This window comes from Ziziphus jujuba, chromosome 10, assembly GCF_031755915.1.
Source record: "Ziziphus jujuba cultivar Dongzao chromosome 10, ASM3175591v1".
NCBI lineage: Eukaryota > Viridiplantae > Streptophyta > Magnoliopsida > Rosales > Rhamnaceae > Ziziphus > Ziziphus jujuba.
Genome location: NC_083388.1, coordinates 8,970,409 through 8,987,169, shown reverse-complemented (window position 1 = coordinate 8,987,169; position 16,761 = coordinate 8,970,409). Strand labels below are relative to the sequence as shown.

The window sequence follows — 16,761 nt, the reverse complement described above, 5'->3', positions numbered from 1 at the left end:
CTAGAATTATGTTTTGGGCTTCAAACCAAACAATGTAAATTTAAGTTTGGGGCTATTGGTCCAATTAAGACGAAAGAGTGCTGAAACGGTTATCCTGAAGTTTGGGCCATTTGCCCAACTAACACATGTTGGGCCGCTTGGTCCAGTTAACCAAAAAAGCTGACGTGTCTTCTCTTCATGTTACCTAGAGACCCAAAGCCGCAGAAGAAGAGGAAGAAAAATTTCAGTCTTCTCATTTCTCTCGGCTGAATTTTCACAGTTGGTCTCTAAAACAATGTTGGAGCCTGCTGGATTTTCGTAAAAGTAAAAAGGTCGCTGCTTTGTTCTTTCTCGCAAACTATGGAACCCAACTCAGTTCTTCTACACTCAAGGACGATACCATTCTGTGTTGGCTCCCCAAATGGCAGCAAACTCTCTCAGAGACCTTTCAACAAACATCTACAAGTCCATCTTCTAAACCACACCCCACGCTTTCTCCAAAGCGAGAAGCTTATCAAAACACCACCTAGTTGCTCCTTTTTTGGACAGCCATTGTTGTCATCGCCGAAAACAACAAGAACCAATCTGTTACCTCCACTCAGTTGCTCACATTCCAACGCCACAAGGCCAGAATTTCAAAACCCACTTCTTAAACCCCTTAAAAACCTTGATTCGTGGAAAGCTGCCTTTCCCCAGTTGACCCCTTACGATATCATCAAGTGGTCTGGGATCTTGTCTATTACTATTGCCGCCACAAAATGGACTGTGAATTTGCTTTTGAATCCCTTCTTCTGGATGTACTTCAGCTGGACTTGGTTGTTTTGGCCATGGTTTGTGGCCATAGTGGTTGCGGTTTATGGATTATACTGCTTCCGAAAGCATTTGCTAGGTGAAGCTAAGATATTTGAGCAACTGGCTATTGTTACTGCAGTATTCACTTGGCTCACGCTTGTTCCGCCTGCCTTTTTCAATGGGTTTCTTGAAGGATGGCCTTTTGTGTTCTTTTTCGTGTACCACTATTTCTTTTTCTTCAATGTTAGCATTAGGAAACGATTATATGGGGATTACTTTGTTCGCCCCCATGACCCCAAGTGGGATGTGAGCCCGCCAAAGAGGTACCGCTTCTTGTTTTGCATCGGCGTCATGGTGGGACATTGGCTGGCGGCATTTGAAGGGCCGGAGTTGCACCGCATTCCGGGTGGGTGGAGCAATGTGGGTGTTTGGATTATGATATTGGTGACTCTTTTAATGCAGTATAATGCAACATTGTATCTTGCAAAGTATTCAGAAAAGGTTGTGGTTCCTACTGCTGTTGTGCAGTTTGGACCATATAGATGGGTCCGGCATCCGATATATGCATCCTTGATGCTTCTGTTTGCCACTTACTGCATTGCGCTTCGAGCACCTTTGAGCTCGCTATTTGTTGTTGCAGTTTGTGTATTGTATTATGAGCAGAAGGCGAAAATGGAGGAGGCTATGATGGTTGAGACTTTTGGTGAGAGTTATTTGGAGTATGCAAGTAAAGTGAGATACAAGTTCATCCCTTTTGTTTATTAGTTGGTCGCTGCAGATGTCAATTATGCAGTATGAAGTTCTTAAAATTATATCATGTTCAAAAACTTGAACTTTGAATCAAATGGGAAAATGCTAGATTATATACAAAAGCTGTGTATCACTGTTCGGTAATTGCTATCTTCCATTTTGTTTCTTAAGCCTCTTATTATGTTATTTTATTTGTTTTCACTTGATCCATATATTTTTTTGTTTTCCGATGCAATAGCTTAGATGTGTTTAAAATAGGTCTGTCAATGAGGTTTTGTTTCAAGCTTCATATCAGTGTTCTTTGCCTTAGTTCATATATTTCTCTATTGCTTTTGATATTGCCCATTTTACAGCAGCACATGGATAGAAATATAAATCAAATTTAGCTGAGTCATTAAACATGTAAATATGATAGTTGAATTGAATAAAAGGTGAGATTAATGACGAAAGTACCTGAAGTAAGCTCTTCCTGTTATAGTTGAATTGAATGAAAAGTGAGATTAATGACAAAAGTACTTAAGTAAGCTCTTCCTGTTATGTCTGATTAATTATTCATAAGGGAAATAAGAGAGAATGCTGCCATTAGAATTAAGGTGGATGAAATGTAGATCATTGTGAGCATCTGCATATTCATCAAATATGAAATATGTACCTTTGAAAGGGTCAATATTGGAAGAGGAATATGAGTTTAAGATTTAGGATATTGTGATGCATGAGTGGTGTTCATCAGATATGTACCCAGTTAAAGGATCAGATAGAAAGAAAAATGTGAGCTTGTCAGCAATAATGTTGGTAATGATGAAAGCCAATATAAGTAAACGTATAGAAAGCATAAATGGTTTCTTGAAAAAGACAACCTAGCCCTTGATGTGTTTGTATGATTAAAGATGGTCTGATTGGGATTTTTTTATTTTGTTTTCCTTTCTGCCTTCCTTGTACTAACGCATTGTTATAAGGTAATCTGATCATAATTGAGGAACGTACAGTTGAGATGAATGGTATTGATTGAACACACAATGTACTGATATGTAATTTCTTGAGCGGATTCCATATTATAGTTGTTTTGGATGTTGTGCCATTTTAACATAAGTCCATGACAATTTGTAGTGAATTTATATTTGAGATCATTATTATGAGCCTCTAGGCACTACTTCAAACTCGGGTTTTCTTCCTCTCCAAAATTTACTACATTGCTCTAGAAACTAGCAATTTTTCTACTTTTATTTTGAGCTGCATTTATCAAATTCTGTAATGAAACTTTAATGGCCGCCCTTTGATGAAATTTTACATGTAATTGATTGACCATTTTACGTGATTTATTTTTTTGGTCTTGGAGGGGAATGGTTGGGTTGACAGTTGGCTTGTAAATCTAACAAAAATTTACTTTTGGACAGATGAGACTTGATGATAATTGAATAGCATGCCAAAGCATCTGATAATAGAGATGCCATATCCAAAAAGTTCAAAGCTATAGCTAGGTCATGAATTTCAGTTGCATTCTCATACTTGAACTTGTTTGTTTGTATTCTAGAATACTTTAACTGCTTTCAGCAAGAAGATATTCCATTCATCTAGATACATGGCAGCTTAGAATTGTCAAATTATTCTCACAAATACCCAAAAAAATGAATTTGATTACCACTTGGAGAATATTACCTATTCTTGTTGGCACCATTAAGTAGAGGCTTGTGGCAAATGAATAGCAAACCCTTAAAATTTAGTTGGTAGCTAATTGGATATGAGATAAGTGAGGATGCTGTACATTCTCTTTATCAAGAAGTTGGTTTGGTTCAAATTTAGTTTTATCAAATAAAGGGGCCCTTCTGTTAGATCACGACCTATTCTCTGTTCCAATTTTTGGAAGAATGGGATATGTAGTAGAGCTTCCAGAGATTATATTCAACATAATTTCTTTTGAGTGCATATTATAGAAAAATAAAAGGAGTGCAGTTGTTAGATAATTGTGAAATTATATTAATCTTTTTGTCATTTATAGATGCTGAAATTGTGAGGTTTTAAGTTGTTCAAGTGCCTGCTTCTCAAGTATTTTTGCAAGGTTGAAATACGATTTGAACCTGGAACCGTGTTATCTGATTGCTCGTTATAATTGACATGTCTTGTATTGTTTCCAGCTAACTTTCAGTGTTGCTATGATTCACTTATGCTAACTTTAAGCGTTGTATGCTTATTAGTTGTATGTTTTCCTGTAAAGAGGCTTTGATTTTCTTTTGTCGATTGCCTTTTTAAATCGTCAATGAAATAAATTAGTCAATGAAACAAATTAAGGATTCTCTAGAGGGAAATTGTATGTTACACAAATGCTGAACTTTAGGATCATTATCCTGTTCATCCAAAAAGCATTAGGCGTTAAATAGTTGCACATGGAATTACTTTTAAGGACAGCGTCCATTTAGGCCACAACCTCATCTTATGGACCTGCTGGCTCTGCAATTTCTTTTTACCCAGGAATGATGACTATATAGGAATGCCTTGCACTTTGTGAAAGGGAAAATATTTGTGGAACATGTGCATACTACCTCATATGCACGTGAAGACCAACCCATCATATGCAAAACATATGAGCTTTTTCTGGATTTTAATGATGTAGAATTTGGCTGTGTCATTTATAAATTTTGGCATTGATATAAACTTTTCAACGGTAAATGCCAGTGTCAAATTTTAGCATTCACTCTCCAATTGTATATGCTAAAAAATGGAATTGTTAAATTATAAATATTATTAAATAATGATGGGATCTATTTTTATTAATTGAAAAGCAAAATTATAATAATTTAAATCTCACATTAAAAATAAAGTATCAAATGGTGGTTGGGTCATTCCAAAATCAATGTGCCATTAAAGTGGTAAAAAACTCCACTTGTGCTAAAATTTAGCATTGCTATGTCAAAATACAATGCTACTGAAGATGAAGATGTTCTAAGTACTTTTGAAAAGATAATAAAATCCTAATAAAAAAACGATTTAACATAAAATAAAATAAAATAAATAAAGTTTAAAGTATTTTTGTAACTTCATATAAAACTGGAATGTAAGTAGAAATTTTAACAGTGCAAAAAGAACTACTTTGTACTAAAAACCCAAGATTGAACCCTACCTAAAAAGGAATGGGAGGGCTCAAACTAGGGGTGACAATTCCATTTTTTCGTGTAAAGTTCGTATCGATTCGTTTAATAATTGTATAAAAAATGTGCGATCCTAATCTCATCCGTTTATTAATCATGTCAGATAACTAAAACATTAACTTGATCTATTTATAAATAGGTTAACTCGACAAAACTCATTTAACACAATTACTTTAACAGGTCGTACTGATTTATTAACCTATTAACTTGAAAATTAACCTATTAACCTATTTATTGAAAATTAACCTATTAGTAATAAAAATTAATTTTAAAAATTTGTCTTTAAAAAAATTAATAATAAATTATTATTTTTATAAAGTTTTTTAATTTATGCTATTTTTTACTTATTAAATAATATATTATGGAAAAAATCATAATTTAAAATTAAATTTAAATGGATTGTAATAGATATATAATCCTGTCGGATTGAAACTGACACATTTAATAAATGGGTCATAACAGGTCAATTTCGAGTTAAACAAGTCAATTTGAAAACGACACGATTAATAATTATGTTAAACGGATTGACTCAATTATGACCTAAACTCATTTATTCCGTGTCATTTTCAAATCGTATCAGCGTATTATGAACTAAATTGCAACCTCTTAAACTAAGTTAGAATTTAGATAAGATTTTCCCATATCAATTTAATAAGGTTTTAGGCATTCAGACATTTTATTTTATTTTATTTTTTACATCCATAAGACAAAACATAATCGGTTCATTTCAACCTTACTTATGGATAAATGTGCATTTTTAAACAAATTAAAGGCAATGCAATTTGAATTTGAATCCATAAAGTGATAAATCCTAATTTTAATGAGTGCTTTCTCCTTCTTTTCAGGGAAAAAAAAAAAAAACTCCATTTATTTATAAATGAAGAATCAACCGAATTATACATCTCGATTTGAATTAACCAAATTGTGCCATATCAAATTATTTGGATCTAATAATTAGAGTTATGTCATTTCATTATTCTTAAATTGAGAACAATTATATTAGACATTTTTGGGTCTTAATTATACTAGTGAATAATTATCGTCAATTTTCTTTTATAATTTAGAATTGAAAATAAATTAATACAATCTAAGTACCTAAAATAGAATTGTTAATTTTTTTTTTTCACATTGTCATAAAATCAAAAATAAAAATTAAAGGTGAAAATGAAAAATAAAAAAAAAAATAAAGAAGAGGAATTTTTATAACTTTTCTTCACATGGTAATAGGCATATCGGTAGATGTATGATTATGTATAAACATAACAACACATAACATATTCCTCAACTAACTTTCCATTTAACTTGATTTTTTTATTATTTAATTTAAAAAATTATATACATTAGAAGATAATTATTAGTATGATATATTATATATTATTTTGATTATAGCTTGGATTTTTTTTTCATAAAATAATATGGGATTGTTTTTTCTTAAAAGTATTTTAATGTAAATTATAAAAGAAAATTAATACTAATTAATAATGATTACATAGCATTACTGTAACTATTATATTCATATTATTGACATGACACAATTTGATTAACCTAAATTGAAATTCTCTACTTATTAAAAAATAAAGAGGATTCTTGTCTGAAAAACGAAAATATATATTTTTCTATTAAACCCCAATGTGGGAATTGCTTTTCCATGTCCTTTTTAAAAAAAAAAATAATAATAATAATTTCAAAGTGGATTATGAAATTCACTGTTTGTGTATATTTTCATTCCTTTTTCCATTGATTATCCAAAAGTAAATGCTTTTCTATATTTATTCTCAAAATACCATTTTTTTTCCCCTTCAAAATAGTTTAAAATCTTTTATGAAAAATGTAGAAAATCATTTCAAAATTCATTAAAGATCGAAGCATAAAAGTTAAGGGGGTTCCTTTATTTATTTTTTTTATTTTTTCCTTTTTCCTTATTTACCAAAAATATAAAAAAAAGATTACATCTTTTTCACTTTATTGTTTGATTTTTACACAAAATTTATATCCAAAAAGAGCTCTTTAACATTTTGTTTTTATTTTTATTTTCTGTTAAATGCTTGTTGACGTTATTATAACCAAGTAATATCATTCAACAGAAAATGAAATGGATATATTATATCGAATGATAAAAGGTCGAGAGTCAAAATTCTTTCAAAGAATTTTTTTTTTTTTTTTTGGTTTTATTTTCCACACACACACACACACACACATATATATATATATATATATATATAAATAAATATATTTTTGTCTTTTAAAGTGTATTTAGAAATTCCTCTTCCTGTATTTTTTACACAATGTCTACAAAATAAACCCAATTACTCAAGTAGTGAGAAGCTTTTAAGAGTCCGACCCGCCCAATTTATTACAGTCCTAAATTCTTTGCGTTTCAGGAAAGAACCCTAAACACACTCCAGTCGGCCGCCATTCCCAGCACATCTTCGAGCGGGAAACTCGTCAATCATCCTTGAGAAAGCTCTCTCCGACTTCGATACCGAAAACTGACATCCTTGAGAAAGTTCGCATTTTGCTTCGCCAGGTACGCTGTTGCTTTGAGTAAGTGTTTGTGGAGAGTGAAAAAAAAAAAAAAAAAAAAAAACGATGGGAAAATTTTGACAAGTAATAAGTGATCTTGATTTTCCTATAGTTTTTGTACGTAGAAATTTTCACATTAAATCATATATGTGTTTATAATTATAGAATTTTGGGGGTATTTGATTGTTTTGTAATGAGGAATTGTCTGTTTGGTTTGGTTGTAAGGAATGATAAAATACAAAATAGCAAAGTGCAGTTGATTGCTGTTTGTGATTAACTTAAACTTTTCTGAAATGCATTCTTAGACAATATGTATGAATCGTGCTGCGAAATTTCACATGATGCTTGCGTTTTAACAAAAAACATTTTTACAGAAACTTTACCGAATCTGATTACCAACAGCAAAATGGAGGAGGAAATAGCCAAATCAGTTTCGGAGATATCAGTGGATTCTTCCTCTGCAGTTTCTGGGAAAACCATCAGCAAAAAGTGAGTTTCTTAAAATACCACTCCACTTTCTGTTACTGTCTGTTTGGTTCCCTAGAAAGGAAATTTGAGTCATATCAGCTCTCATTGTTGTTTGTCCTGCTTAGAGTGAAATGGATTATGGTCAAATGGTTTCAGGGTTTTACTGCAGAAAGTGTTGGTTTTTTTAAACGAAAGTTGTTAAATCTTTGAAATATATATATATATATATATATTTTTTTGGGTAATTGAACGTTTTGGTTTTATATGTTATTATTCAACAGTGCCCTCAAGAAGGAGTTGAAAAATAAGCAGAAGGAAGAGGAAAGGCGGCGGAAAGAGGAGGAGAAAGCAAAGCAGGTAATCATTTTAGTAGGATGCAACGATGATATGATTGCGAAGAGCATATGACCGTAAAGAGAAAAAAGTTGTTTTCCATTGATATGATTCTCACCCAACAGTCCTGTTGTTGTCATGCTTGATTTTTGGTGTTACCTGGATAGTCATTTGCAGAATTCATTTCTTATTTCATTCTTATTAAATTGTGCATTTTAATAATTTTTATAAGTCTTCCAGGCTGCTGCTACAGCAAGCTCCCAGGTGAAGAAATCTGTAGCTGCTGATGATGAAGACATGGATCCAACGGTACAAATTTACTACCTATATTAGTTTTATATTTAATGATTTGAGAATGAATTATCAAAATTATTTTCTGAGGCCGACAAATTTTACTCCTCTTGTGTTTTCATTTTTTTCTGCCCTGCAGCAATACTTAGAAAACAGGATAAAGTATCTTGCTGCTCAGAAGGAAGAAGGTCGGAATCCATATCCCCATAAATTTTTTGTGTCCTTGACTATCCCTGAATATATAGAGAAGTATGGGGGCTTAAGCAATGGAGAGCATCAGGAAGATGTCACGGTATCTTTGGCTGGTACAAAAAATCATTCCTCAGTTAAGGTGTTGTCTATTTTGTTCATTTTTCTTTTTGTTCTAATGTAATATGTATGTATGTTTTTATGCAGGTCGAATTATGAGCAAACGGTCATCCTCCTCAAAGCTCTTTTTCTACGATTTACATGGTGGTGGTGCTAAAGTTCAAGTTATGGCTGATGCAAGGTATTTGATCATATTTGTATATCTATAAAATCATAATCTCTTCAATATTACTATTCAATATTTGTTTATTTATTTGTTTATATGATATGGTTGAAACAAACATATACTTTTCTGGCCTTTTTTAGTTTGTTATAATAATGATTCATTAAAGCAAACTATTTTACTGTGTTAGTTAAGATGTGTATTAATGTTGCGAAGAATTGTATTTGATTCCTTTTTGGTTCTGTAAATTTTGGAAATTGTTATGCTGTGAAATTTTCTTGGTCCATTCTATTTTGCAATTAGTTTTTCAATTTAGAGTGTTCATAACCATTAATTTCCTTAATATATATATATATATATATAGACAAACACACATTATTATTATTATCAATAATTTGCTTCTAAATTTTAGCAACTACATGAACTCCTTTCACCTCACTTCAACTAGTTCTGAATGTCTTTTTTAAAAAAATGTCATTTGATATTATAATATAGTTAAGCGAACAGTTTTTTTTTTTTTTTTTTTTTTTTTCCAAGTTAAAAGATATAATGTTACTATTACATTTTTAGTTGTTTTAAACTCAAGGAAATTCTATTATCTTCTCGCTGCTTAGAAGCAGTTAAATTGCCTTTTCAAGTTTTCTAATTGCATGGAATGAGTTGTTGTCTCTTGAAAGTTTTAGCTTACTGTTCTCTTTGTTTCTTTCCATAATCTTGTACAATTTTATTGTGAGTTTATCAAATTTTTTTGTGGGATGCAGCAAGGCAGACTTGGATGAAGCTGAATTTTCAAAATTCCATTCTAGTGTGAAACGTGGAGATATCGTTGGTATCACAGGTTTTCCAGGTCTGTGATTCTACTGCTGCCAGCTTGCTCTTTATGTTGTAAGATGATGAGTTCACAAAAGGAAATTGCTATTTCAGATTGTGTCCATTTGTTAGGTGTGGAACATAATAACTTTTAATTATGTTCAATTTTGTAAGTTGGTGTTTCCTTGGAAATATAACAAAATATGCTCTCCCAAATAATATTACATTTTGATTTATACATGCTTTACTTTGACCCACGTACCGAGGTGGAGAATCAGCCTCCTCCAGAGTTCTTTGATCAGATGACTGCAGTGGTTCCATATCCACCATCGCTGCCTTCGCCTTTCTGAGATTTGTTATCGGTAATCATTCTTTTTTTTTTTTTCCCTTCATGTAGGAAAAACTAAAAGAGGAGAGCTGAGCATATTTCCAAAATCATTTGTAGTCTTATCCCATTGTCTCCATATGATGCCAAGGCAGAAAAGTGGTCCTGGTGTGGATAATGCCAACCTGAAGGTGAGCAATGTTGTTTGGTGATTGATTTACTTCTGCTTGTTAATAATGACTTCAATTAATTCTGCAGAAAACATGGACCCCCGGAAGTACCAGGAATCCTGAGGCATATACATTAAAAGATCAGGTATTATTTATATTAAATATTTTTTAGAAGTCCTTTTTCTGGTTATAGTTATATACCAGCTTGTAATTTATTATGTTGGGCTGGGCTGCTGGGTTAGGGAATCAAACAGCCAAGGAGGCTATATTAAAGATTGTGGTTGGGTTTCCTGTTGTCATCTGTTATGCGCCAATGCTATCCTCCATTATAGAATCCTTAGTTTTAAGATCTCTTAGCATTGAGCCCATAGTAGCATGTTTATACTTATGATCCATTTGTTAGTCTTCAACGATCCCTTGGACTTGGAACCTTATCTCTCACTATCACATCTTTTTGCCCCATGATCTGCATCCGTTGGTTGGTACTGCTACGCAGATGAGTAAATTAGGCTTAAAATTTTTTTAGATGTGAAAATGATGGCAATGATCTAAATCTGTTTGCATTAACTATTTTTGCTTATATCACCATTCAAAGTTTATAGGTGCTTAATTTTACCACTATTTCTAGGAAACTCGGTATCGACAACGTTATCTGGATTTGATGTTGAATACGGAGGTTCAACAAATATTCAAGACCAGATCTAAGGTCATTTTATACATTAGAAGGTTTCTTGACAATCTTGATTTCTCGGAGGTTAGTTTGATATCAAGTTGTTAAGATTATTGACTTGAAATTTGATGCTTAACCTTTTTTCATGTATTTTAATGGTGTTGTTTTGTGTTTGGTATCTTTTTCATTGCCTAGGTTGAAACTCCAATGATGAACATGATTCCTGGGGGAGCAGCTGCCCGTCCCTTTGTAACCCACCACAATGAGTTGAACATGACACTTTATATGCGAATTGCACCTGAACTCTATCTTAAGCAATTAGTTGTTGGTGGACTGGATCGTGTATATGAGATAGGAAAACAATTTAGAAACGAGGGTATAGATTTGACACATAATCCTGAATTCACTACCTGTGAATTTTATATGGCTTTTGCGGACTACAATGACTTGATGGAGCTTACAGAGAGATTGTTGAGTGGTAGGGACCAATGTGGACATTGCTAGTGTTTTATTTCTATGCATTCTGTCGTTTGCCCTTTTTTTTTTTTTTTAGTTGTTTGGTTATCCCAAATTACAGAGAGATTGTTGAGTGGTAGGGACCAATGTGGACATTGCTAGTGTTTTGTTTCTACGCATTCTGTCATTTGCCATTTTTTTTTTGGGTAGTTGTTTGGTTATCCCAAATTGCTTAGATTTGTTTTCTGACACAGTAAAAATGAAATAGGGATGGTGAAGGAACTTACAGGTGGATATAAAATTAAGTACCATGCAAATGGGCTTGATAAGGACCCTATTGAGATTGACTTCACTCCCCCTTTCAGGTTGGTGAACCTTATTTACTCTTCATAAATGAAATAGCCTCAACTTTTTTGTAACAGATATCTGCTGGTTTTAATTGTTGCAGAAGGATTGACATGATTGAGGAGTTAGAGAAGTTGGCGAATCTCAATATCCCCAAGGACTTATCCAGTGATGAAGCTAACAAATATTTGAAGGAGGCATGCTTGAAGTATGAGATCAAATGTGCCCCACCTGAAACAACAACTCGGTTGTTGGACAAGGTTAATTCTCTTTTCTGTGCCATGCTCATTTGAACATTGTATAAACTATTTTGACATGCCTAAGGACATAACTGGCGTCAACTTCTGTCCTAGTGGTATTAACTATATAAATGTCATGTCATAGTGAGGTTTGAGTTTCAGTTGAGCTGAAGTAGTTAGAGGTTGTAGTCACAGGTCAGGGATGTGTTTGATTTGCTATGAAGGATTAAGTGTTAGAACGAATAATGATTATCCTGTTTATACAGTGTTATAATTCATCTTATATGATCCAGATAAAATACCTCATCCATTTTGATGTAGTTGTCTATTCAATAAATGAACTCAAAGTCCTTGCGTGAAAAAGGGGCATGATATGAATGTGAATTATGGCTTGTGAATAATTAAAGTTTTTGTATGTATGATTTCTGGTTATGGCAATGTTCATTTAATAAAATTCAATAACTTGGATGAAGGATTAACAATTCTAGGACATGTTTATGAGAAAATATATTTGCATGTTAATCCCTTAAATAAATGGGCCATTCTCCTTTGGTTGCAGCTTGTTGGACACTTTTTGGAAGAGACCTGTGTAAATCCTGCTTTCATCATTAACCATCCGGAGATAATGAGTCCTTTGGCAAAGTGGCATAGATCAAAACCTGGACTTACTGAACGATTTGAATTGTTTGTCAACAAGCATGAAGTATGTAACCCCAACTTCAGGATTTATATTTCCCCTTTCACTTTGTAGAATTATTTTTCTCTCCACTTTTAGATTCCTAATCATTATTTGGTCGTTTCTATTCTTTAACCGTTCAGCTTTGCAATGCATACACTGAATTGAATGATCCCGTGGTACAAAGACAGCGGTTTGCTGAACAACTGAAGGTATCTCTTTCAATTATTTGTTTATTTATTTATTTATTTTTGTTTTCCCTTTATACTTTATTTATTGTCTTTTTACCTGAAGAAGATGTTTTGTTTGTATGCAGGATCGGCAATCAGGTGACGATGAAGCAATGGCTTTGGATGAAACATTTTGTACGGCTCTTGAATATGGGTTGCCTCCAACTGGTGGTTGGGGATTGGGTATCGACAGGCTGACTATGTTGTTAACAGATTCACAGAATATCAAGGTTTTTACCTCTCTCTCTCTCTCTCTCTCTCTCTCTCTCTCACCCTGTGCATATGATTATGGTTGCGGTTGGTCATTGACTCATTGTCTCTCCATTTCTTGTGTGAACAGGAAGTGCTTCTCTTCCCTGCAATGAAGCCTCAGGATGAACCTCCTGCTAAAGGTACATCTTTTGAAGAACAAATAATCCTTTTCACTCTTATAATATGCTACTTTTTGGTCAAAAGTTTTGTTTATTATTTTATATCTATTATAGTTTTATTTATTTATTTTTTGTGAATTACTATTTTAGTTCTATATTATAATGAACTTGAAGGTTTATTATTTATATTCTTTGGCAACTGCAGGAGCTTAGGAATTTTGGGGGACATTGCACTATATGTAAAAGTTACATGATATGGTTTTACAGATTCAAACAGGTGGGTTTACCACCATTTGTGTTATAGGGTAGGCAATTTTGTTTTTCCATTCGTGTTTATCATTTGGAAAAGTGCTGACTTAAGCAGTACTTGATATTGCCCGTTTTTTAGCAAATGCATACTAAATTATTTAATTATTAATTTATATTACTATTTGCTGGAGACAGCAAACTCTATGAATGTGCCTTCAAGTTCAAAAGAAACGACATTGTCCTTAAAAAAAAGAAATTAAGATAAACGAGGATAACATCTTCATCACTCCTGTCGGGAGATTGAAGATAACAATTTGAAAAGCTTATCAATAAATAAATCCCTAATTAGTACCTTACCAAATTACAGCCAATAGATGTGTTTTAAATATATTAGTTAATAAAGGAACTTCAAGGTTTTATTTATTTTTTTAAATTTTTGGGGTCTTTCCAAAATTTTGGACATTATGCTATGAAAATTTTAATTTGAAATTAATTTTGGAACGTGGCTTCGATGTTGGCAATAAACATTGACTATGTTGCTCAATATAGTTGATCAGGAACAGCTACTGCTTCTGTTTAACTGTATACTAGGGTTTTAAATATATGATATTTTTGTTTGAATTTTTTTTTTAAATTTTTATTTTTGTAAAGGTTCGAAAAAAATTTAGATTCGAAATATAAATAGGTAGAATTTTTATAAAACCTATTGAAATTTTTAAAATTTTATTAAAATATTTATAGAAATTTTTTATTAAAATATTTATATCAAATTTTTAATAATTTTAATTTTAGAAAATTTTATAGAAATTTTGAAAATATTTATGAGTTTTTAAATTTTTTTTATAAAAAATTTATAAATATTATTAATGTTTAGTAAATGATTTTATCGAATTAACTTTAATGATTTTATCGAATTAACTTTAATGATTTTTTTTATCTTCTAATTATCTTTTAAATATTTAATAATATAAATAAAACGAAATAAATTATATTAAATAATATTGATAGATATCTATTTATTAATAAAGTATATATATATTTGTTATACATTTTGTATAAGATGGTTTTATTAAAATTTCATAATTACAAGTTAATAGTTAATTATATAAAAATAAAAATAATAACATAAAATAATAACACGAATATAATATTATATAAAATTGATATTGATAGTATTTGAATTAATAATATTAAGTAAATAAAAATAAAAGATGATAGAGTATATTATATTAAATATTAAAGACAACTATGTTTAATATACAAAATCTTTATAATTGACACATTAATAATTATATGAAAAATTATTAAGGAGATATATTGTTTAATAATTATTTACTATATTTCACATTTCAAAATGAAAATAAAGAAGAGACCAACAATTTTCAACTACCTAAGAATTCTATAAGTGTTGAAATGATATTTATAAAACATAATTTAATTGTAATAATTATTTTATTTTAATTAATAAATTATTTTTATCAAATATAAAAGTGAAAAACAGTGCTTTTTCCTTTTTGTTTTTTGTTTTTTAAATTTTGTTACCCGTTTTATTTCTTTTTCTTCCTTTTCTCTTTCTTATCTTCTGTTTCCATTTTTTTTTGTTTCTTATGTTCTTTGATTTTTCTCTTTCTTCTTTCTTTATTTTTTTAGGGAAAAGAAAAAAAATTGTGTGAGTTGTTCTTTGTTTACCTTTTGTTTCTTTTATCCCTTGCATAAATGTATGAGTTATTTTATTTTATATATATATATTTTTTAGCAATACAACAATTATATATGGAAAATTATACAGTTTGGTTAGTACATATAATTTTGATAATTAATATATATAATATAATAAGCTAATTATATAAATTTTTTGTAAATGATTGGATAAAGTACTTATTTAACTCATTTTGCTTAATTAAAAAATCAATATAATATATGGTAAATTATATTTTTTTATTAATTATTAAAAAAATTACTAAAGTCCTCGGCCAAAATATATTTTAAATTACAATTGGGAGGAGAAAATTTTCCCAAGTCAAAGTTTGTAAAGTCAAGATTTTTACCCCAGATTTGTACATGTATTTTCAATTATTTTATCACTAAACTAAATCTATGAATATATACTAGGGACATCTTGAATACAAGAAAAGCACATCCATGATATAAGAAGAAAACAACACTCTAAAATAATAATAGAATTATTCAGTAAATATTTGATTTTTAAGGTGCCTTTTGATAACATGGTTGATTTTTAAATTATTTCTATCAAATTATGTATAATTTGTTATATTAAATGTTAGCCGTATTTAAAATTTGTTTGTTGAGCATCTAAGTTAATTATAAAATTAAGCAAGAAAAAAAAACATAAAAAGAAAAATTGAACATAACTTAAAGTTTTGTTCGGTTTTGGTTTTCTTTAATCTATTTTTCCTTCAAGTTTATAATTGTTTAAAATGTTTAACAAACTATAATTATCATTAACTAACACTTGATATAAACTTATCATACACAATTACATAAAAAAAATATATATATAAACTAGAAATTAACACCAGAGATGACCAGAACAAATGATTTTTTTTTCAAGAAAATTTTATTTTCTTTTTAAAGAAAATTTTCCACTCTATCTAGGTCATGAACCCAACACAAAGTCAAGAAAAAATGAAACTTATTGGAAGAGGAGGAAAAAATAAAAGGCTTTTGATGAGCATCCTTCCTTTTTTTGTTTCCGATTTTTGAAGTTCTTTCAATTGTTTTGTAGCAGTAGAGTTTTTCGGATGTTTTATAACTTTTTTAAGTTTTTCTTTTTCCAAACTTTTGAGTTAAAAAAAAAAAAAAAAAAAACCAGAACCAAAAGGATTTCCCTTTTGTTTCCCTGCTTGCACTTCCCTTTAGTTTGGTTCCATCTTTGTAATAAACTTGCAAAAAAGGACTTTACGGACACGGAAAGGGTGCCGATAAAGCCCTCCGATGCTTAAGTTAGATGTAGAAAAGTTTAATGAGAGATTTTGTTTTTTTTTTTTTTTTCTCCCTAAAACGAAAAGTGTTATAAACACAAAACCCAATCACAAAGCTTACAAAGAAGCCAGTAGAGAGTGGTCCAAAAACCACGCTCCTAGGAAATCAAGGATTCAAAAATATGAGGAAGATTAGCACAAGATAAAAGTCCGGAAGTGTTGTTCCAGAAACACCAATTACAGATAAAGTGAGCTAGAAAGTTTGATTGTCTGGGAACCCAGTTGAAAGTCATTTCCTGGAAGCAATGCCTCAAGAGGATTATTTCCTGCAAAACACCTTCAACCATCCAGTGAACGTCAACCAAGTCGTTAGTGTTAAGATTGAGAATGAGTTTCTTGGCATCAAATTCTAGCCAAATCTTTGACCATCCCTCTTCTTTAGTCTTTGACAAACCTCGGAGGATTCCAAAAGCCTCAGCAAATTTTGGGATATCGGGTAGGGATAGCCCACATTCGAACCACGTTCC

General features: G+C 31.0%; 2 protein-coding genes across 2 annotated transcripts; both read left to right on the top strand.

Annotated features, from left to right (window-relative positions):
* Positions 1–189: 189 nt before the first annotated feature.
* On the top strand, positions 190–1,722 carry LOC107410990 (uncharacterized). The gene has a single exon (XM_016018497.4). It carries the CDS (start codon positions 340–342, stop codon positions 1,534–1,536), a length of 1,197 nt encoding a protein of 398 aa, XP_015873983.1. The 5' UTR covers positions 190–339; the 3' UTR covers positions 1,537–1,722.
* A 5,255-nt stretch (positions 1,723–6,977) lies between these two features.
* On the top strand, positions 6,978–13,496 carry LOC107411037 (lysine--tRNA ligase, cytoplasmic). The gene is made up of 18 exons (XM_016018546.4): positions 6,978–7,191; positions 7,562–7,676; positions 7,937–8,012; positions 8,229–8,297; positions 8,419–8,584; positions 8,676–8,769; positions 9,513–9,598; positions 9,959–10,077; positions 10,145–10,201; positions 10,685–10,810; positions 10,922–11,204; positions 11,451–11,547; positions 11,631–11,787; positions 12,326–12,469; positions 12,586–12,654; positions 12,759–12,902; positions 13,013–13,064; positions 13,249–13,496. The coding sequence occupies exons 2-18, from the start codon at positions 7,594–7,596 to the stop codon at positions 13,254–13,256; spliced, it is 1,830 nt and encodes a 609-aa protein (XP_015874032.3). The 5' UTR covers positions 6,978–7,191; positions 7,562–7,593; the 3' UTR covers positions 13,257–13,496.
* The last annotated feature ends 3,265 nt before the right edge of the window (positions 13,497–16,761 follow it).